General features: G+C 40.9%; 1 protein-coding gene across 2 annotated transcripts in view; it reads left to right on the forward strand.

The window, feature by feature from the left end:
• LOC126282197 (RNA-binding protein 33-like) overlaps positions 1-23,004 on the forward strand; it is a 225,594-nt gene that overhangs the window by 71,189 nt on the left and 131,401 nt on the right. For both annotated transcript variants that reach the window (XR_007551347.1, XM_049981730.1), the window contains exon 6: positions 14,091-14,212. Coding sequence is in view for 1 of the 2 variants with exons in the window: in XM_049981730.1 (XP_049837687.1) it covers positions 14,091-14,212 (122 nt within the window). In the remaining variant the exon portion in view is untranslated. The remainder of the gene's footprint in view (positions 1-14,090; positions 14,213-23,004) is intronic.

Consider the following 23,004-nt stretch of genomic DNA (forward strand, 5'->3'; position numbering starts at 1 on the left):
TAATTTTTTATTACTTTCATCTACCGCCTTACAGTTCTCCTTGGATAATTTTTTATTACTTTCTTCAAATGCCATGCAGTTCTCCTCAGACAATATTCTTACTAGCTCTTTCATGTCAAATTGATAATTTACTGCAGGGTTGTTTGGGGACTCAGCTGTACTTCACTATTATTACTTAAGTTCGGTCTTGCACTTTCTGACACGAAAGTGGATGGTGTCCGTCCGTTTTCAAAACTTATGTATGTGGTATTGTTGCTAACATTTTCAGTTGAAAATTGATCATTGTCCTGCATTATTATTAGAAAGGTACAGAATCCCTCCTGCTATACTCCCCATTTGCTTGACCTCTGCGACTGAATGATTACTCTGTTCCATCATGTCAACGGTTTCATGCCTATTATCACTTTTGGGCTGCATATGAGTCGTCATAAGCAAAACCCACTTCTGCAAAATGCCACTATCAAATATCTACAGCCATAGAAATCTAAAACATAACAGAAGTCTGCTTTTCTAAACAGGCAGTCAGAATATAAGTTTCACACACAGTCTAAATACAAGTAACACAAACAAACTGACACGTGGAATCAAAACACACACACACACACACACACACACTATAAAACAAGAGAGTTCTCAAACTTACAAAATACATATATACACAATATAGAACAGTGCAACTCCGAGTCGAGGACATCGGTGTAAAATCACAAGAAGAAATCATCTTGGAACAACGTGTAAGTTGTTTAAGTGCTAAAGGAAAAAAAAATTCAGTTAATACACCCTACCTTCTGACTCTTCCTCTACAGCTCCAGTTATGTTTGTATGCAGGGTCACCATGTAAATGGTAATTAATGGGTCAATGGTTATCTGGAAACAAAAACTGGGGAAGTCAGTCAATGTGAAACCCTATAGTTCACTGTAAGTTTTGTGTGCTGCAAAATTTTGCTGGATCGCCACCAGATTTAATTAAAATTGGGAAAATTTAATATAAGAAATGAATTAATCACTGAATTGCTAAGCGTAACTAATGTTTTACTATTAATAAACAGATCCAAAGAAATGTATGGAATGAGCATATGGGAACAATTTCAGTACAAATGTTAAATCAATTAAGTCAGAGCAAGCAGGAGCTTAAGCCTCAACAAAAAAAAAAAGTAAGACAATCATACGAAAGTCTTCAAATATAAGGCCTGCCTTTTGTGCTTAAGAAACACCAGGTGAGATGTATTAAAAATAATCTTACAAATTGGGGTTGGTTTGTGTGAGAAACAGTCATGACAGTTTATCATAGTTTATTAAAATGAAACATCATATTAAGAATTTGCAAAGTAATGCTAAACTATGATGTGTTGTTGCGTGCTATTTAATTAACTCACTTGTGCTATTATTATATTGAATGCCAAGGTACATTGCAGTGATAAAAGTAAAAGAAATTTAGGCGCAAATGGGAAAAGTTTGCGCAATCATACTAGAGTCACACACACAAGAATAGAGATAAAAACAGTTTTACCCATCACAATAAGCCAAAGGCTCAGAGGTTCATCCCTATTGCTATGATTGAATTATTGTGAGTACAAATGCTATGGAACACTTTCTGACTAAGTAATTTATTTGTGTCACCTTGCCCGTGAAACGGAGCTAGGCTGCTATGAAACACTTGCAAATGACGTTGAATATTCATTAACAAAGCAAAATTACCAAGACTCGTGAAAACTTCAGGAACACAAATCTAAACCTTATAGACACAAACAGCAATAAAATATCATACATAATTAAGAATAAAACATATCCAAGGTGGTCCTGAAATTAAACATGGCGAATGAAGCTACACAATCTTAAAACTGAAATGAAATGAAATGAAAAATAGAAGAAATAAGACACATACACATGAGAAAAGTTCACACATACATTCCAGCTAAAAGAAAAGTCAGACAGTTTAATTTTAAACCTGCGCTGGAGTAACAAACTTCCCACGCATGTGTTCTGGTTACGCAAAGCAAGGATCGGAAGAACTTACTAAGTACAGAAAATATGCTCCTGACGACACTCTGAAAAATGTAAGAATTCAACTACTGAACTTGAAAATGAACTAGCAGATCAAATATGTACTCTAGTTACAACAGCTACACACCATCACACATGAACACACTCACCAAAGCCAAGTTGCTCTGAAGAGTACCGTCTTCACTCACCAAAGGTCCAACCCCAAGTGATGAGAGCACACACTCCCTGCAACGAACTTCACCCAGATAGCCAGAAGAGACCAGAGGGGGGGGGGGGGTCCGTTCTACCTCCAACTTAACTACTGTCGAATGTCTACCGAAAGGGTGCAGATCTCTTTGCCTTCATACAGATGATAAATGGAGAAAGGAAATTTGGTTGCACAAAAGGTGGGTAAGGGACATAGGATTAGATACTTACTGATATCGTAATGTAATTGTGTACCACTGACTGTGGACAAACACAAAGCACCAAACCAAATTACAAATAATTGAGCATAACAGCACAAAATACGAGTTAAATAGTGTAAAACGAATCTAACAGTGACGTTTCAATATAAACATCACCACCTTTATGTTCAAATCTACAGAAGTAATTGGATGTGGTACAGTCTTTTATTGTCAGTTTACTTATTTGACTTTCAGTTAGTCCATATTCACTGTTGCCCGGTATGTTTGGCCAGATTTCACTTATGAGTATTCCTGTTTAGAGTTCCTTTTTACCAATGTTTTGAATATTCTGATGTAGTACCCTTATGTAATTATTGTTTAGCTGACTTACTACATGTTGCAGACTGTATTATGAAAAAAACATTATATAGCTTCTCATTTTTTGAATGGTGCTTGTATTTGACTGCTTCATCTACAGGATCTGATTTTTCATCTCCATCAGGCCATATAGGTTTAAGCCTATTTGTTTCTAAGTACAGTGCTCCCTGCTGCCGTTGGATAAGTAGCTGCAGCAGCAAAGTCGTATACTCCTAGCTCACTCATTTGTTACATATTTTAATTCTTAATTTCTTTGCGTGTTTTTGGTACTTGCATTATTTAATTCATAAATTTCGGGCGTATTGTAGTATTAGAGAGTTGTAGCATCGCGTTTTAGTATTGAATAGTGTAAAATCGCGTAGTCTCCTACCGCCGCCAAGCAATGTCAGCAGTGCCCAAGTAGCAGCATTACTGCATTTACTAGGAAATCTTGTATTTTAATAACCGCTTAAATTTTGTGTTGATTTGTTTGCGCTCTCTGTAGATTAGCTCAGACGTTCTTTGCACAAGAGTTTTTAGCATGGATAGGGACTGCAACTGCTGTGTTCGGATGCAGGTTAAGTTGGGATCCCTTCGCTCCCAGCTTCAGGCTGTGTTGGCTTCGGTCACACAGCTTGAGGCTGTTGCCAATGGGCATCACTGTGGGGGTCCGGATGGGAGTTTGTCGGGGACGGCCAGCTCGTCCCACGCATCCCCCGATCTGACTAAGACTGTGGTTGCCCGGGATACTGCACGCATTGAGGCTGATCCCTCACCTGTGGTAGAGTGGGAGGTCGTCTCAAGGTGTGGCAGGGGGCGAAAGACATTCCAGAGGGCTGAACGGAAGGCCTCTCCGGTTTGTCTGATGAACCGGTTTCAGGCTCTGTCACAGTCTGATACTGATCTTCAGCCTGACATGGCTGCTTGTCCTATTCCAGAGGTTGCCCCTCAGTCTGCAAGATCCTGGCGGTCGCAGAGGATGGGCTTACTGGTAGTTGGGAGCTCCAACGTCAGGCGCATAATGGGGCCCCTTAGGGATATGGCAGCAAGAGAGGGGAAGAAAACCAATGTGCACTCCGTGTGCATACCGGGGGGAGTCATTCCAGATGTGGAAACGGTCCTTCCGGATGCCATGAAGGGTACAGGGTGCACCCATCTGCAGGTGGTCGCTCATGTCGCCACCAATGATGTGTGTCGCTATGGATCGGAGGAAATCCTCTCTGGCTTTCGGAAGCTATCTGATTTGGTGAAGACTGCCAGTCTCGCTAGCAGGATGAAAGCAGAGCTCACCATCTGCAGCATCGTCGACAGGACTGACTGCGGACGTTTGGTACAGAGCTGAGTGGAGGGTCTGAATCAGAGGCTGAGACGGTTCTGCGACCATGTGGGCTGCAGATTCCTCGACTTGCGCCATAGGGTGGTGGGGTTTCGGGTTCTGCTGGATAGGTCAGGAGTCCACTACACGCAACAAGCGGCTACACGGGTAGCAGGGGTTGTGTGGCGTGGGCTGGGCGGTTTTTTAGGTTAGATGGCCTCGGACAAGTACAGAAAGGGCAACAGCCTCAACGGGCGCGGGGCAAAGTCAGGACATGCGGGGACCAAGCAGCAATAGGTATTGTAATTGTAAACTGTCGAAAGTCCGTTGGTAAAGTACCGGAACTTCAAGCGCTGATAGAAAGCACCGAAGCTGAAATCGTTATAGGTACAGAAAGCTTGCTGAAGCAAGAGATAAATTCAGCCGAAATTTTTACAATGGTACGGAAAGTGTTTAGAAAGGATAGATTGCATGCAACCGGTGGTGGAGTGTTCGTCGCTGTTAGTAGTAGTTTATCCTGTAGTGAAGTAGAAGTGAATAGTTCCTGTGAATTATTATGGGTGGAGATTACACTCAACAACCGAACTAGGTTAATAATTGGCTCCTTTTACCGACCTCACGACTCAGCAGCATTAGTGGCAGAACAACTGAGAGAAAATTTGTAATACATTTCACATAAATTTTCTCAGCATGTTATAGTCTTAGGTGGAGATTTGAATTTACCAGATATAGACTGGGACACTCAGATGTTTAGGACGGGTGGTAGGGACAGAGCATCGAGTGACATTATACTGAGTGCACTATCCGAAAATTACCTCGAGCAATTAAACAGAGAACCGACTCGTGGAGATAACATCTTGGACCTACTGATAACAAACAGACCCGAACTTTTTGACCCTGTATGTGCAGAACAGGGAGTCAGTGATCATAAGGCTGTTGCAGCATCCCTGAATATGGAAGTTAATAGGAATATAAAAAAAAGGAAGGTTTATCTGTTTAGCAAGAGTAATAGAAGGCGGATTTCAGACTACCTAACAGATCAAAACGAAAATTTCTGTTCCTACACTGACAATGTTGAGTGTTTATGGAAAAAGTTCAAGGCAATCGTAAAATGCGTTTTAGACAGGTACGTGCCGAGTAAAACTGTGAGGGACAGGAAAAACCCACCGTGGTACAACAACAAAGTTAGGAAACTACTGCGAAAGCAGAGAGAGCTTCACTCCAAGTTTAAACGCAGCCAAAACCTCGCAGACAAACAGAAGCTAAACGATGTCAAAGTTAGCGTAAGGATGGCTATGCGTGAAGCGTTCAGTGAATTCGAAAGTAAAATTCTATGTACCGACTTGACAGAAAATCCTAGGAAGTTCTGGTCTTACGTTAAATCAGTATGTGGCTCGAAACAGCATATCCAGACACTCCGGGATGATGATGGCATTGAAACAGAGGATGACATGCGTAAAGCTGAAATACTAAATTCCTTTTTTCAAAGCTGTTTCACAGAGGAATACCGCACTGCAGTTCCTTCTCTAAATCCTCCCTCAAACGAAAAAATGGCTGACATCGAAATAAGTGTCCAAGGAATAGAAAAGCAACTGGAATCACTCAACAGAGGAAAGTCCACAGGACCTGACGGGATACCAATTCGATTCTACACAGAGTACGCGAAAGAACTTGCCCCCCTTCCAACAGCCGTGTACCGCAAGTCTCTTGAGGAACGGAAGGTTCCAAATGATTGGAAAAGAGCACAGGTAGTCCCAGTCTTCAAGAAGGGTCGTTGAGCAGATGCGCAAAACTATAGACCTATATCTCTGACGTCGATCTGTTGTAGAATTTTAGAACATGTTTTTTGCTCGAGTATCATGTCAGTTTTGGAAACCCAACTCGCTTTATTTGTTCATGAGACCCAGAAAATATTAGATACAAGCTCCCAGGTAGATGCTATTTTTCTTGACTTCCGGAAGGCGTTCGATACAGTTTCGCACTGTCGCCTGATAAACAAAGTAAGAGCCTACGGAATATCAGACCAGTTGTGTGGCTGTATTGAAAAGTTTTTAGCAAACAGAACACAGCATGTTATTATCAATGGAGAGACGTCTACAGACGTTAAAGTAACCTCTGGCATGCCACAGGGGAGTGTTATGGGACCATTGCTTTTCACAATATATATATAAATGACCTAGTAGATAGTGTCGGAAGTTCCATGCGGCTTTTCGCGGGTGATGCTGTAGTATACAGAGAAGTTGCAGCATTAGAAAATTGTAGCGAAATGCAGGAAGATCTGCAGCGGATAGGCACTTGGTGCAGGGAGTGGCAACTGACCCTTAACATAGACAAATGTAGTGTATTGCGAATACATAGAAATAAGAAACCTTTATTGTATGATTATATGATAGTGGAACAAACACTGGTAGCAGTTACTTCTGTAAAATATCTGGGAGTATGCGTGCGGAACGATTTGAAGTGGAATGATCATATAAAATGAATTGTTGGTAAGGCGGGTACCAGGTTGAGATTCATTGGGAGAGTCCTTAGAAAATGTAGTCCATCAACAAAGGAGGTGGCTTACAAAACACTCGTTCAACCTATACTTGAGTATTGCTCATCAGTGTGGGATCCGTACCAGATCAGGTTGACGGAGGAGATAGAGAAGATCCAAAGAAGAGCGGCGCGTTTCGTCACAGGGTTGTTTGGTAACCATGATAGCATTACGGAGATGTTTAACAAACTCAAGTGGCAGACTCTGCAAGAGAGGCCCTTGCATCGCAGTGTAGCTTGCTCGCCAGGTTTCGAGAGGGTGCGCTTCTGGATGAGGTATCTAGTATATTGCTTCCCCCTACTTATACCTCACGAGGAGATCACGAATGTAAAATTAGAGAGATTCGAGCGCGCACAGAGGCTTTCAGACAGTTGTTCTTCCCGCAAACCATACGAGACTGGAACAGGAAAGAGACGTAATGACAGTGGCACGTAAAGTGCCCTACGCCACACACCGTTGGGTGGCTTGCGAAGTATAAATGTAGATGTAGATGTAGAAAAAAACAATCCATTGAAGAAGCTTTCCACATCCTTGATCTGGTTATCAAGAGGCTATAATAGCAAGAAAAATGTGATACTGTCGAATTACTGTCTTTAAGGGGAGTTGGAATGCCCTATCCCGACAATGTTAAATTTAGTGATTTAGCTTCCTTGTATTTCAGGAATCACTGTAACCATTGACATGAAATTTTTACAGGCCGTTAAACTGTATATGCTGAGTCTGCTGAACTACAATAATTGCATTTCAGCCATTGCTTTTAGAAATAAAGTTTTTTTAATTACATGGTTAAAATTTGGTATACTTTTTTGTACATTATCCTAAATAATTTTAATTATACATAACATTATGTTCTTGTGTTAGTTCAGTAGACTCAGGACATGTATGTCATTACTCCGTGAAAATTTGAATAGTCTACACGAAGTGGTTTCTGAGATTTATGGAAAAAAGTAACAGAAAATGTAAATTTTCAGGAACAGCTTCTAAAGCTTCAAAAGACTGTAACTCACTTAATATATGCTTAATTTTTTTATTCTTAGTCACTCAGAAGCACCCTGCACCATACTGTATGTCATCTTCTTGATCGTTTTCAAAGATTTTTCTCCTTTTCTTCTTTCTGGACTCCTTAGTGACCAACTGTACTGCCTACTCTGCTTTATCAATGCAAACCTTGTCCATCCGCTCAAGCTCTCTGATGCAGTTTGCTCCAGGATTAACTCCCATAAGCAGTAGTACTTTCACCCTAGCAATGTTGCTATCATTAGAAGCAATAACAGCATCACTGACGCCCGCCCCCTCCCTCACCACACACACACACACACACACACACACACACACACACACACACACACACACACTTCAGTGTCTTCATTCGAACAAAAACATTTTTTAAGTTTATTGAACAACTTATTGGGATTTTGAGTCGGACCACTTCTTCTTCTTCTGACACTTCTTCACTATTATATATGAAGACAGTAATTGTTCTCGAAAGAACAGATTACTCTTGTTGACCGTGCAACTTTTCCCTGGAATAAATGATGGCTAACTGAAACCCTCAGCTGCCGACAGGTGTTGTTGATATACCTCGATGAGGTCAGCTGAAAATGTGTGCCCCGACTGGGACTCGAACCCATGATCTCCTGCTTACATGGCAGACGATCTATCCATCTGAGCTACCGAGGACACAGATGAATAGTGCGACTGCAGGGACTTACCCCTTGCATGCTTCCCATGAGACTCACATTCCCAACTTTCCACAATTCTACATATGTAATGTACCTTATAGACATTTGCCCATTCACTCATTACTCATGCACGCTTTGGCGATTCCTATAAGAGTTTCGGCAACCTGTGCGCATTTGCACAGATGCAGGTCAGTGGCTGGGTGTTGTTGTTGTTGTTGTTGTTGTTGTTGTGGTCTTCTGTCCTGAGACTGGTTTGATGCAGCTCTCCATGCTACTCTATCATGTGCAAGCTTCTTCATCTCCCAATACCTACTGCAACCTACATCCTTCTTAATCTGTTTGGTGTATTCATCTCTTGGTCTCCCTCTACAATTTTTACCCACTACGCTGCCCTCCAATACTAAATTGGTGATCCCTTGATGCCTCAGAACATGTCCTACCAACCGATCCCTTCTTCTAGTCAAGTTGTGCCACAAACTTCTCTTCTCTCCAATCCTATTCAACACCTCCTCATTAGTTATGTGATCTACCCATCTAATCTTCAGCATTCTTCTGTAGCACCACATTTCGAAAGCTTCTATCCTCTTCTTGTCCAAACTATTTATCGTCCATGTTTCACTTCCATACATGGCTACACTCCATACAAATACTTTCAGAAACGACTTCCTAACACTTAAATCAATACTCGATGTTAACAAATTTCTCTTCTTCAGAAACGCTTTCCTTGCCATTGCCAGTCCACATTTTATATCCTCTCTACTTCGATCATCATCATTTATTTTGCTCCCCAAATAGCAAAAGTCCTTTACTACTTTAAGTGTCTCATTTCCTAATCTAATTCCCTCATCATCACCCGACTTAATTCGGCTACATTCCATTATCCACATTTTGCTTTTGTTGATGTTCATCTTATATCCTCCTTTCAAGTGTCTGTCCATTCCGTTCAACTGCTCTTCCAAGTCCTTCGCTGTCTCTGATAGAATTACAATGTCATCGGCGAACCTAAAAGTTTTTATTTCTTCTCCATGGATTTTAATACCTACTCCGAACTTTTCTTTTGTTTCCTTTACTGTTTTCTCAATATACAGATTGAATAGCATCGGGGAGAGGCTACAACCCTGTCTTACTCCCTTCCCAACCGTTGCTTCCCTTTCATGTCCCTCGACTCTTATAACTGCCACCTGCTTTCTCTACAAATTGTAAATAACCTTTCGCTCACTGTATTTTACCCATGCCACCTTCAGAATTTGAAAGAGAGTATTCCAGTCAACATTGTCAAAATGTCTACAAATGCTAGAAACATAGGTTTGCCTTTCCTTAATCTATTTTCTAAGATGAGTCGTAGGGTCAGTATTGTCTCACGTGTTCCAACATTTCTACAGAATCCAAACTGATCTTCCCCAAGGTCAGCTTCTACTAGTTTTTCCATTCGTCTGTAAAGAATTCGCGTTAGTATTTTGCATACGTGACTTATTAAACTGATAGTTCGGTAATTTTCACATCTGTCAACACCTGCTTTCTTTGGGATTGGGATTATTATATTCTTCTTGAAGTCTGAGGGTATTTCACCTCTCCAACCTCAACTCATTTGGTTCCATCAGATTCACCTGGTCCTACTCCAAATCACATGCCACTTTCCTTCACGTTGACCTCCATCTGTCCAATGGCCAGCTTCAATCGTCCGTCCACATCAAACCCACCAACAAGCAGCAGTACTCCATTATGACAGCTGCCACCCATTCCACATCAAACGGTCCCTTCCCTACAGCCTAGGTCTTCGTGGCAAACGAATCTGCTCCAGTCAGGAATCCCTGAGCCATTACACCAACAACCTGAAAACAGCTTTCGCATCCCGCAACTACCATCCCAACTTGGTACAGAAGCTAATAACCAGAGTCACTTCCTCATCCCCTCAAACCCAGAACCTCCCACAGAAGAACCACAAATGTGCCCCACTTGTGACAGGATACTTGCCGGGACTGGATCAGACTCTGAATGTGGCTCTCCAGCAGGGATATGACTTCCTCAAATCCTGCCCTGAAATGAGATCAATCCTTCACGAAATCCTCCCCACTCCACCAAGAGTGTCTTTCCGCCGTCCACCTAACCTTCGTAACCTCTTGGTTCATCCCTATGAAATCCCCAAACCACCTTCCCTACCCTCTGGCTCCTACCCTTGCAACCGCCCCCGGTGTAAAACCTGTCCTATGCACCCTCCCACCACCACCTACTCCAGTCCTGTAACCCGGAAGGTGTACACGATCAAAGGCAGAGCCAAGTGTGAAAGCACCTACATGATTTACCAACTGATCTGCCTACACTGTGAAGCTTTCGATGTGGGAATGGCCAGCAACAAACTGTCCATTCGCATGAATGGACACAGGCAGACAGTGTTTGTTGGTAATGAGGATCACCCTGTGGCTAAACATGCCTTGGTGCACGGCCAGCACATCTTGGCACAGTGTAACACCGTCCGGGTTATCTGGATACTTCCCGCTAACACCAACCCGTCCGAACTCTGGAGATGGGAACTTGCCCTTCAGTATATCCTCTCTTCCGTTATCCGCCAGGCCTCAACCACCGCTAATTTCAAGTTGCCGCCACTCATACCTCACCTGTCTTTCAACAACATCTTTGCCTGTGTACTTCCGCCTCGACTGACATCTCTGCCTAAACTCTTTGCCTTTACAAATGTCTGCTTGTGTCTGTGTATGTGCGGATGGATATGTGTGTGTGTGGGTGCGAGTGTATATCTGTCCTTTTTTCCCCTATAGGTAAGTCTTTCCACTCCCGGGATTGGAATGACTCCTTACCCTCTCCCTTAAAAACCGCATCCTTTCTTCTTTCCCTCTCCTTTCCTATTTTCCTGAAGAAGCAAACGTTGGTTGCGAAAGCTTTATTTTGTGTGTATGTTTGTGTATCCATCGACCTGCCAAAGACAGTAATTGTTCTCGAAAGAACAGATTACTCTTGTTGACCGTGCAGCTTTTCCCTGGAATAAATGATGACTAACTGAAACCCTCAGCTGCCGACAGGTGTTGTTGATGTACCTCAATGTGGACAGCTGAAAATGTGTGCCCCGACCGGGACTCGAACCTGGGATCTCTTGTTTACATGGCAGACGCTCTATCCATCTGAGCCACCAAGGACACAGATGAATAGCGCGACTGCAGGGACTTATCCCTTGCACGCTTCCCATGATAAAGGGCTCCTTACCAACTCCCTTAAAACTGACATCCTTTCGTCTTTCCCTCTCCTTCCCTCTTTCCTGATGAAGCAACCATTGGTTGCGAAAGCGTGAATTTTCTGTGTATGTTTGTGTGTCTATCAACATGCCAGTGCTTTCGTTTGGTAAGTTACGTCATCTTTGTTTTTGGATATATTTTTCCCACGTGGAATGTTTCCCTATGAAGCAGAAACATATTTCTGTACTACATTCACTGCTGCCTTTGGTGAAACTTTATACACAGTCCAGAAGTTATTACAAGATATGCACATGTGTTGCCTTCATAGGTATGACTCTAAACTGCATATAAATAGTAGATCAGTTACTTCAAATCATAAAACATACTAGCCCATATGCTGCAAAACTTTTTTTTTTAAGTGTGATATGCAGAATAGCAGTTGACAATGGTGGATGTTGACTGATTATCTTAGATGATGGAGCCAACCAGAGAATTGCTTTTGGTGAATGTCATCATGCCATTACATGTATAAAGATACATGGCAACATAGTGAAATATAATTCTCTAGGGCAGGGGCAGGCAAACGTTGCACGCGGCTCATGAGCACACAGCATTGCACGTGTGCTGCTCGCGTGCAGTCGTCGAATGGGACAGTGGTGACAGCTGGCAGGTTGCGGCAGTGTAGTACCAGGCTAAGCTGTGGACGTTGAAGTGAAGCGACCACTACATAGTGAACGTTGTATTTCAAGAACCGGAAAATGCAGAGTGAATCAAGGAAACGGAGAAGTGGAGATTTGCTATCTTTTAAAAAGGAACAGGAGAATCATTTTTTCTTTGTGCAAAAATGGGAAAATTTGAAATGTATAATATGTGACAGTATTCTCGCTGGTCAGCAGAAGTTTAATATTGAACACCATTATAATAAATTTCAATACATTCCAGTACTTAGTGCAATAAAAGAGGAAATTCTCAAGCAATTTGGGGATATATTATACTTATCCCAAGGTTTTGAATAGTTCTCGAGACAATTTGCTGTTTCTGTAGATGATATTCATCCCAGTTTGCAAATGGAATTAATAGATCTACATTGTAGATTCTACAGCGTAATTCTCGTATGAGAAACAAGTTCCTTTTGGCAAGACATGTAATAGATTTTTATCACAGCTTTCCACAGCAAGAGTTTCCTCGTCTCCATCGTGAAGCTGCGAAGATAATATGTTTGTGAAAGAATTTTTTCTGTTATGAAATTTAATAAGTCTATGTTAAGAGCAAACATCAGTAATGAAAATTTACCTAACTGTTTGCGTTTGTCTGTATGTAGAAATTTTGTTCCAGACATTGAACGTATTGTAAATTCCACCTGTGATAAATACAATGCATCGTAGGAATAGATACTCTTTCAAACCATGATTTCTTTCAAGCGCTCCCACTAACTTTATTCCTTCATTCAATAAAGCAGGCCAGGAAACAAAACACATTAACAGAAGAAGAAGCGGAGAGATGGTATGGTGGGGAGGGGAGAGAAGCGGGTGGCCAACTTGCCCCTGTGTGCACACAGAACACCTGTTTACTGCACACGTGCAAGTGCACCGCACACGTGCAGCATTGCTGCCCACCCCTGCTCTAGGGCATGTTAAACCGAATGTGCAGTTAAATTTTAGCTTATCTGTCGGATCCCAACACAACTTCTCAGAACTCAGAGTTTTTCTGAAATAACCATCAAAATTGCATGACAGTCATGGCTATAAATATCATTGCTGCTCATTTGACCCACAAAAAATTAAGCTGTGCTGTTAGGTGCCAGACTAATGCCACCTCAAAAATTGCTTCATATCGTTGCCAAGTTTCCTTACTGTCGGACTACAATTTATCCCTAAACAACACTTCATTCAGTGATTTGACTTCAGTATGACTTCATGACAATGGGGAATGCTACATGCAGTATAGTTATTGTTAATATGACAGTGTTGGGAGGCAAAGCACTAACGGTACAAATTGATTCAACTTCTAATGAATTTTTGCAATTCAGAACTAGGGATTCTAGGGCTCAAAAACCATTTGAACACATTGTTTTTCTCATGAATGTCATTTCATTAAGTGAAAGTGCTAGGAAATTTATTATGTTTCGCGAAAGTTGGTGCAAATTAACATTATGAACAATAGAGATTTGGTGAAAATGATACAAAATGCTGTAAACATTAGGAAAATTTTGGCAATGTAAAAATGGGGCTATTGTGTACCTCCTTTTACACAAATTGATCTTAGCCTTAAGGTAGAAAACTGGTTGACTGATGTTCAAGATTGATTGCCATTTGTCATTGAGTGTCTTTCACTTGTACAGAACTTTTGTAGTTTCAGTTGTTTGGCCGAACAATCATTATACTATGATACAGAAAATGGTTCAGAAATTACTTGAAATACGTATTTCATTATGAGATAGTTTATTTTTATGTTATCCTACAGGTTGATAAAATATGTTGACTGAACTTTATAATCCCTCACATTCCCCCACTTTTTTTAACAAAAAAAATATCATTTGTGAATTATTTCTTGTTACTTTGAGAAGTAAAATATGTATGTACAGTTCTGAGGATATGTTCTTATTAAAAGTTCTCCTGTTTACAGATAGTGTAATTCCTTCAGATGATGTTAATGTAAAGAGGAAGTGGAGAGGAAAGAAAGGATGGGCTTATTCGCGACAGTCGGGATCTAACATGCGTGGTGGTTTGAATCAGCGATTTCACCAGGTAATTTTCAGTCTAAAAATGGTTAAATATTATTACTATTAAAATGTACATTGAAAATAACATTAATTTCCGTGGCTGCCACAAGATAAATTATTTTGTGTGCAAAGATATGAGAATTTTTATCATTATATCCACCTTTCTTTTTGCCCTGTAAGGTGACTGCTTTCGGTCATTGTAGTAAATTTGTGTACAAGGCTGGGAAAGTAATGTGTCAGGTCTCCAGAGGTAGCAGTTGGTGCAGTTTGTTGTGCAAATGATGTGGAGCTCAGTTGTGTTTGTGTCATCACAGATTGCAGATCAGTTGTCAAATGTAGGTATTACTGAGAATTATTCCATGAGTAAAAGTGTGAGGCAGAATCAGTCACTGATATACAATGAATTTTTGCACGTAAATCATAAATTTTGTGACTGAAATGCTTTCTTTAAGACAAAATCTACAGGAAAGATACTTTATAGTAAGTAAAAAGCTGAGTAGGCAGAGGCATTAGCTGCATGTCACTGGTAATAAGAGTATTCCTCTTGAAGCAATTTCCAGCACTGCTGTGCCATCCTCTTTGTGACCCTGATCATATGCCATTGAATTTTGGCTTCCTGTTGGTTATAGACTCCGGGCGTGCTGCAGTGTATGGCAAAACAACAAACAACATTCCCCTGTTAGTTTTTAAATGTGTCTAGAGATATTGCCATATAGAATACAGAATTGAGAGCAGGGTCTTCAGCAAGAACTAACACTTTACACTGAAAGAACTTTTATTGTGTACAAATGACAGAGGTGAAATGCTTACCACAGCAGAGAGTGCTCATATTTATACATAATATAGAATGTTCTAGCGATTTACAATATTCAGTAATATGTAACGATCAGAAATTGACAGAAGTCAGAAATGTTAAATTATAAATACTTGTAGTAGGTGAGAATCAAACTGGTGTTCATGTTGCCAACCAGAGGTATGTGGTATACCACATTTGGCTTTGTCCCCCCCCCCCCCCCCCATCAAAACAGCAACTCCCTATTGTGAGTGTACTATGACTATCTAACTGTGGTTCTTTAGTGGCTCTTCACCTGGTGGTGGTGGATCTTTGTGTCCCCTTGCACTGATGAGCCAAAACATTGTGGCCACCTGCTTAATGGCTTCTTTGTCTGCTGTTGGAACTGAATACATCACTGATTTTGCATAACAGGGATCTGACAGTTTGTCTGTAGGTTTGTGGAACTATGTGGCATTAGATGTCTATGCATAGGTTATGTAATTCATGGAAACAATAAGCCACTGATTTTCATATGTTGTGATGGCACCCGATAGTGACCCAGGTGGGTTCCGTAGGATTTACGTCAGGTGAATCTGGTCACCAAGAAATCAGTGTGACCAGAATGAGATTTCCACTCTGCAGCGGAGTGTGCGCTGATATGAAACTTCCTGGCAGATTAAAACTGTGTGCCCGACCGAGACTCGAACTCGGGATCTTTGCAAAGATCCCGAGTTCGAGTCTCGGTCGGGCACACAGTTTTAATCTGCCAGGAAGTTTCAAATCAGTGTGAGTTCACTACAATGCTCCTCAAAACACTGTAGCATGGTTCTGGCTCAGAGACATGGACAGTTATACTGCTGAAAGATGACATTGCTGTGGGGTAGACATCAAGCATGAATGGATGCAGGTGGTTCAGAGCTGTCAGTGGGTCTTCAGATCTTATGGAAGCATAATCCTGCCCCCACCAGCAAGCACTCATGATGTGCTGCATATTTTGAGCTGGCGTTCACCTCGATGACGGTGTTTGTAGAAGAGACCATTGACCTAGTGTAGCAAAAATGTGATACACCTGAAGAGCTGACACATTTCCATTGATCAACAGTCAAATCCTGATGGTCATGTGCCCACTGCAATCGTAACTGACAATGTTGTTATGACGACTTTGGGGTGGTCTGCTGTGGAGTTCCATGTTCAACAATGTATGGTGAACAGTATGCTCCAAACACTTGTGTGTGCACCAGCATTGTGCTCTTTTGGAAGAGATGTCACAGATCATTATCTGTCCTACTTTAAAGATAACACAAGCCTCCAGGCCCCATGTTCAGCGAAGAGCCAAGGATGTCCAACCATTTAGTGTGTAGCAGTAGTTTCATTGACCTCCTACCTTTTCCCATAGATGCTCACAGTAGTAGTGCATGAAGATTTGACCAGCTTCACTGTTTTCAAAATTCTTGTTCACAGTTTCTGTGTAGTGACAATCTGCCCTTTGTCAGAGTTGCTTATCTCAAAGAATTTTCCTATTTGCAGCCCATATCTTGTCTAGGGTGATCCCCCATCCGTTTCTGCTCCACTTACGTACTTTTGTTAGCACATCACACGCACGCTACCCCACCAGGTGGCACCCAGCATCGTGGTGGGCAGTGGTCATAATGTTTTGACTGATCTGTGTAGTAACTGAATTGTTCATGAGTGATTACTTCCATCCAGGTATCAAAGTCGAGGTAGGTTTTCAAGTTTCCCCTATTATATGCACCTATTGTTGATCACCACTTCAGGGTTCTCATAGGGCTTGATGCAAAGAATATGGACAGCATTTCCTGCTCTTTCGCGTTCTCAGTGTAGGATCATCATCCTTGAACGTTGTCGACACTGTCCGACAAGTGACGGAAGCTCCTGTACAGACCAGAAAGCACGTCAATATTTCTGATTGCCTAGCCTTCAGCACAGGTGTAAAAATCCACGATGGCCCACTGATTGGTGTTTGAGATTATAATGTTTCAGTGTCCGAAAATCGTATGCATATGAGCCCTTATGCTTCTTCTGTTCAAGGGATGAGATTTTCACAGTTATCACCCTAAGCTTCATCAGATTGAAATGGAAACAAAGTATCCATTGTTATATTAGCCTCTCCACCATGGATCAGGGATAAGTCATGGCAGTAAGTGTCTTATTCCAGTCTCTCTGTTCAACATCTGCATTTATCAAGACCATATCTTCCAAAGTCTTATAAAATGTTTTGCAGACCCCTTTGTCTGCACATGTTAGGCATTAGGTATCCTGCGGATGATGCTACATCGCAACATTGCATCTGACATTTATCTTGACTAAAACAGTTTTTTATGCTCATAGATCAGCACATGTGGTGTGCCACACTTTAAAATTATATTTTCTACGGGAAACTTGGCTATCTCTAGTGCTTGGGCAGTTGGTACAACCTTAGTGAGACCATAGTGGGTGATGTAGTCATTTCCATTTGTTGACTTGGATAACCTCCCGGAGACATCAATTATCGTCCAGTGAACTGAAGCAGCTGCAGGTGCAATTGGTACCAGTTGTCCTGGCAGTAACTGAGGCACGTATTTCCCATTGTTGGTTTTCCCTACAGTGGCTCAAGTGATTTCTGCCAGATAAGTAGACACACAGTCAACAATACCTGCTTCTTATTTGTTTCATGATCTCCAGAAATCCTACATGATGTCAAGGGCAGTGTGAAAATGCTATACACTGGCTGCCTGTAAATGAGCTGAGATGACGAGCTGCATTGTTCATTAGTGCTTCCTTGAGTTTGTATCCATTTTTGTGTAGTACTGTAATGACATATATTCACCAATCAGTCCCTATAAGCGATGAGTGATGGGGGTTTGATCCCCATTATTAAAATGGCGTTTCACACAGGGATGTTGGGTCTGCATTCTATCCCTCTGGTCTGGAAGATGCCAAAAAATGATGCAGAATGGTTAGCACTTGCTGACAATATCTAGGCAGGACCTATTGGCAGCTGGATAGTAGATACCTCTGGTGGGTAGTCAGTAATGATCACCTAATCTAATTCTTCATCAGTGGAATTGAGCTGACCAACTTGGACTGGTTTCACTGTCCCTATGAACACGTCCTTAGGGACTAATTGTGGTTGTTCATGGCAGCTGGTGATCCACAGCAATTCTTGTCCACTTGTGGTAGTAATGATTGTCGTGGCATATATAATTCTTCTGCAAGGCAGAGTATCTTTTTGCTCTCAGCTGCAACTTCACCCTTAACTTAAGCATTCCCTCTTTCCGGTGGAGCCGGCAATGTCGATGTTGCCTCCTTTGGTGAGCAGTCCACTGCTGGATTCTGTAGCACTGTCTCTGTTTCTGTGGCAGAGGTCATGATCTAAGCCTGGTCATTGTTTGAACTAGGTGGCCTTTCCTGGAGGGGGGGGGGGGGGGGATTTAGCATCATCAGTAGTGGACGCCCTGATGGAGGCAAATGGCTGGTTTGGTAGGAACAGTGTACTGATCTAGGAAACTGCCATGGAGGGTGTGCTCGTTACGCCATATAGGCAGACCTGCCGACATCAGTGTTTACTGTTGAGGCAGTAAATGGAGCAGGGCAGTGTTCCTATGGAGTAAGACTACCACGGACCTATCCTAGCACTCATGCCAAGAGTTGTCTACAATCATAAGCCACCTGCACCATCTGTGTGCTGAATTGTTGTCTTTTTTTTATGCACATATGCCCTGTAGTTAAGTTGGCACAGAGAGTTAATTCCAGCCACAGAGTTCTGTTCCCTGATTGTTACTGAGTCACTGTTGACCTGTCAAATACCACGCCGACAATCTTGAGTAGCAGCATTATCACACCTTCTGCAGGCACTAAATATGTTATACCTTTTTTTGTAATATAATACATCTCGGTCCAGAATATAGTGGGCAGTTTTCAGAGTTCCTTTTACTTTTGACTAAATAGGATCTGTGTTTTGCATGTGGCTCAGAAAGTATTTGTGATATATCCATTCTTTGCCAATAAAACTTTTAGATCTGCCATCCTCTCCATACACAAAGATGATTCACCCAATCCTTCCTGTAAATGTGATAATGCATCTGTGGCTCTATCTGTTCTCCTGGATTTTCACCTGCCTCGAGATGACAAGGTGTTTGTGTTGTCCTCATCATTTCATCATCATTCACGAATGTGTTAAGTTTGGACTGAGCAATGGTTGGGAATATGTATGGGCACTGATAACCGCACAGTTGAGCACCCCACAAACCAATCATCATCATCTGACCGCCTTTACTGTAAATTATTTCAAAACAGAACTAATGTAGAGGTAATGTCCAGTATGCGTAATTGGGCATGCAGTAGTTTACAACTGAGTAGGAAACTTAATGCTTTATGATCACTGTATATTTTGATATGGTTACCCACTAAGCAAAAATGAAATCTTATTGTTTGCCCACAATATGGCTAAGGCTTCATGTTTGGTGGAGGTATATGACTTCTCATAATGTAACTTGGCTTGCAGGCTTGCAATACCTATGGTGTAAAACTTTAATCTGAAACAAAACATTTCTTAATCCAACTCTTGAAACATCAGTGGTATAATATCTTTGCTTGACTTATTTCTCTTGTAGTCAAGTCAAAAGCTGATTGGCTTTCTGCTGTCCGTTCCCACATAATATGTTTCTTTAACAATTAACTTAAAGCTTGACTATTTTGTGCCTGCTTTGGAACAAACCTTTAGTAAGTACTATGCCATCCTATGAATGATTTTAATTGTTTTTGTTGCATGATGTAGGAAAATTCCTTCTGATGAAATGATGTGACCAAGAAATTTAATCCTCTTCCTTCCAAAATTTGACTTTTTAAGATTGTTTCAGCTCTTCAAATTTTTTGTGGTACTTCTTTGTATCAATTTCAGATATATTTTCCATGTTGCAACTAATAACAAATTGTCAATATGAACGTAATAGTTGTCCCACTACTTTATCCAAGGCTGCAGCAAATACACCTGCATTTACATTCAACCTAAATGATGGAACACTAAACTAGTAACTTCTTCCTGCAAATCTGGGTGTTGTATAATTCCATGTTTCTTTTGTCAAAGTGATTTGCCAATAAATCAATGAAAATAATCAATTTTTGAAAATATAATGTAACTGAATGGATAAAAAATCTACTCACCAAGTGGTGGCAGGAGTACACACACGTGTGAAGGTTAAGGTAGGGTGAGATTCAAAAAAATTTAAAACTCCAGCTTCACCTAAGTCCATATGGGAAAGTTGTCACTAATGTACCTAAACCAAAACATGAGTTGAAGGTGTATGGATTCCACGTTAATCCAATCCCTCTCCAAGCAACCCATGGAAAGGTTGTCATAGGGAGGCTATTCTGGTTCCTACGGCTGCGTCCCTGATCTCTTTGTGTGTCCGACCTCAGAGTTAAAGTAGTTGTTGGTAAGTATAAAGTTGATTAAGGTAATCAGGAATGACTTCATAGGTTTGGAATCAGATGGGTGCTGATTGACGTAATGTTCAGCAGCAAAGCTACCATTTACTGGGGGCTGTTGGTATAGGCAGAAGCAGTGTTATTGGTGTCAAGCAAGGTGTATTATGAGATTGGGATGGACACAGATGAAACAGTTGATGTCTTTGTGCTATAGGTTGCACATGTTGATGAAGTAAGGCAGATATAAATTCAGGTGTGCTTTGATGGCAGAAACTATTAGATGACCACGGTGATTGGGTTTGTGGATTTTAGGAAGAGATTTTATAATGTCCCTTCGTGTACCTTTGAGCAGTGATTTGGAGCTATGACCGTTTGTGCGTAGTTTTCCTTATCGTGATTTGTCTTCCCTCCTTTGTTCTGCCTCGAATGTCTGTTAATCTGTTCAAGTGCATCCCACATTGTAATCACAGTCTCTCCAGTTAATATGTTTGTGGCTGTCCAGTTGGTACCTATGGTTGTGATGTGACTGTCGATTTCTTTCACTGTTATTCACATCATGCATGCGGCCGTTTGTTTCTCTTCAACTTGCAGCACATCATGGTCATAGTACTCTGCTTTGTTTAGACACTTTCCAAAATATCTGTCAAGCATCCCACATCTTACATTGTACATATATCTGGCATATGTTGGCAGCTTCTGTTGCTCACAGTGGTGTGTCACATGTCATATTGCCTCTGATAAACCTGACTGATTTTACGTCCAAGTCTCTAGCAGTACACAGTGGGAAGCTTTATAAATATGACTGGTTGGTGTGGATCGCATTTTCCAGATGTACATTCAGAAAATTACCAGTGCTGAATTTTAACATCCTCTGTCTGATATGTTATCATTATTACTTTTGCTTTCATAATGGTGGTAGTTTTTACAAAATTTTATGGACTTGGGTCCCAATCTCAACAGATGAGTTCTTCTCACAACATCAAATCATCAATGATGGGGGTTTGGACTCTAATTGCTCTAATGTATGCTTGAATTCCTTTAACTCTTGTTTAACATGTTCCATGTCAGAAGTGATGGCTTCAATGCCTTTTTTGTATTCCTGATTAATAGTTTTATGCATCTTGCCTGTATACTCCAGAATCTCATGTTTGCATTTCTTATGTTGATTTAGTGCAATGTTTTGTGCTCTGATTAATTCCACTACGTGCATGTCAATGTGTGACTTGTAGTTGTCGAAAACCTCTTGAACTTTGTCGTGTAACTCCTTGGCCTGTGCTTTTTTTCCATTCTGAGAATTTTTATCATGCATTTTGTGCCACTCCTTAACTTTGTCATCAATAATTGTTAAGAGCAGTTCATCTTTGAAACCACATACACCTTTTTTTCCAGTGCTGTTTCCAATTTTTAAATTTTTACCATTAAATTTTGTTCCTGTTCCTATCATTTATTATCTAATTATTGTTTATATTCTCTGAATTTGTTTGACAACATTTCTTTTATTACTTCAGTCTGAATGTTTTGTTCAAACAACACCTCTACACATTCAGTCAATTATTTCTGCAAATTATTGTGTCATTGACTCTTGTAGCTAAATCTTAAACTGAGTCACACTACTAACTTTTGCAGTTAATGCCTCTCTGGAACTTACCATTGCTGCCATTGGTAATGTCGAACTGTTTGACTGTTCAAATAGCTTAGATCAGGGCTTCACATAAGATGTGCTTCACAAGCAATGGTGATCACAAGCCTGCAAGGAGTGTCTACTATACTCCCACCTCCCATCATCTAAAGGAGTAGGTTGGGATCGATGTGCAGTTTTTTTTACTGTCTCTACGATTATTCTCCTGTTGCACTGCAGATCTGTTGTGTCAAGCTGCGTATCAGCATGAATTGAGTACTGGAACCTTTTTCACTATTACTACTGCTACTACTACTACTACTACTACTACTACTACTAAACAACAGTATTGTCAGAAACATGTATACCGCTTGAAAAAGTTCTGTAAAATTTTATCATAGAAATCAAACAGTGGAAAATCCAGGATGGAATATAAGAATTAAATAAATTGTATACCTGTAGCTACTATTTCTGATATCATGTATCAAGTACCATTTTCAGAGTGATTTGCTACACTCACTATCCTGATTCCAGTCATTCGCCTTTGAACAGTCTACAGCACACTTTGTTGTCACATCAGCATGTTTCTCGTATCAACATTTTTTGTTGTGTACATTTCCCTATTGTCAAAAACTTTACAGTTATCATTGTCTTTTGTTGTGCCACTTGCACTGTCATAGTTTTCACCATTGCTTGAATCATTAGAATCACTTTCTTCCAAGAAACACTCAGTTCTTGTTGTGGCATCTTATTTAAATATGTCATTCAGTTTCCTGCTAATCTAGTAGGTTAGATATAGCTGGCACAATAGCTAATATATTTCTCAACAACTTAGAGCAAAAAATCTCCAGTACTAATAACACATACACACACTAAGACACTTAAATAGTATTTCCAATATGTAGATGATACTCTGCTGCTAATAGACAGTTCTAACAATGAAATTCAAGAGATACATGCAACACTATACGAACTTCATCCTAACATGAAATTCACT

The sequence above is a fragment of the Schistocerca gregaria genome, chromosome 7 (assembly GCF_023897955.1).
Source record: "Schistocerca gregaria isolate iqSchGreg1 chromosome 7, iqSchGreg1.2, whole genome shotgun sequence".
Taxonomy (NCBI): domain Eukaryota; kingdom Metazoa; phylum Arthropoda; class Insecta; order Orthoptera; family Acrididae; genus Schistocerca; species Schistocerca gregaria.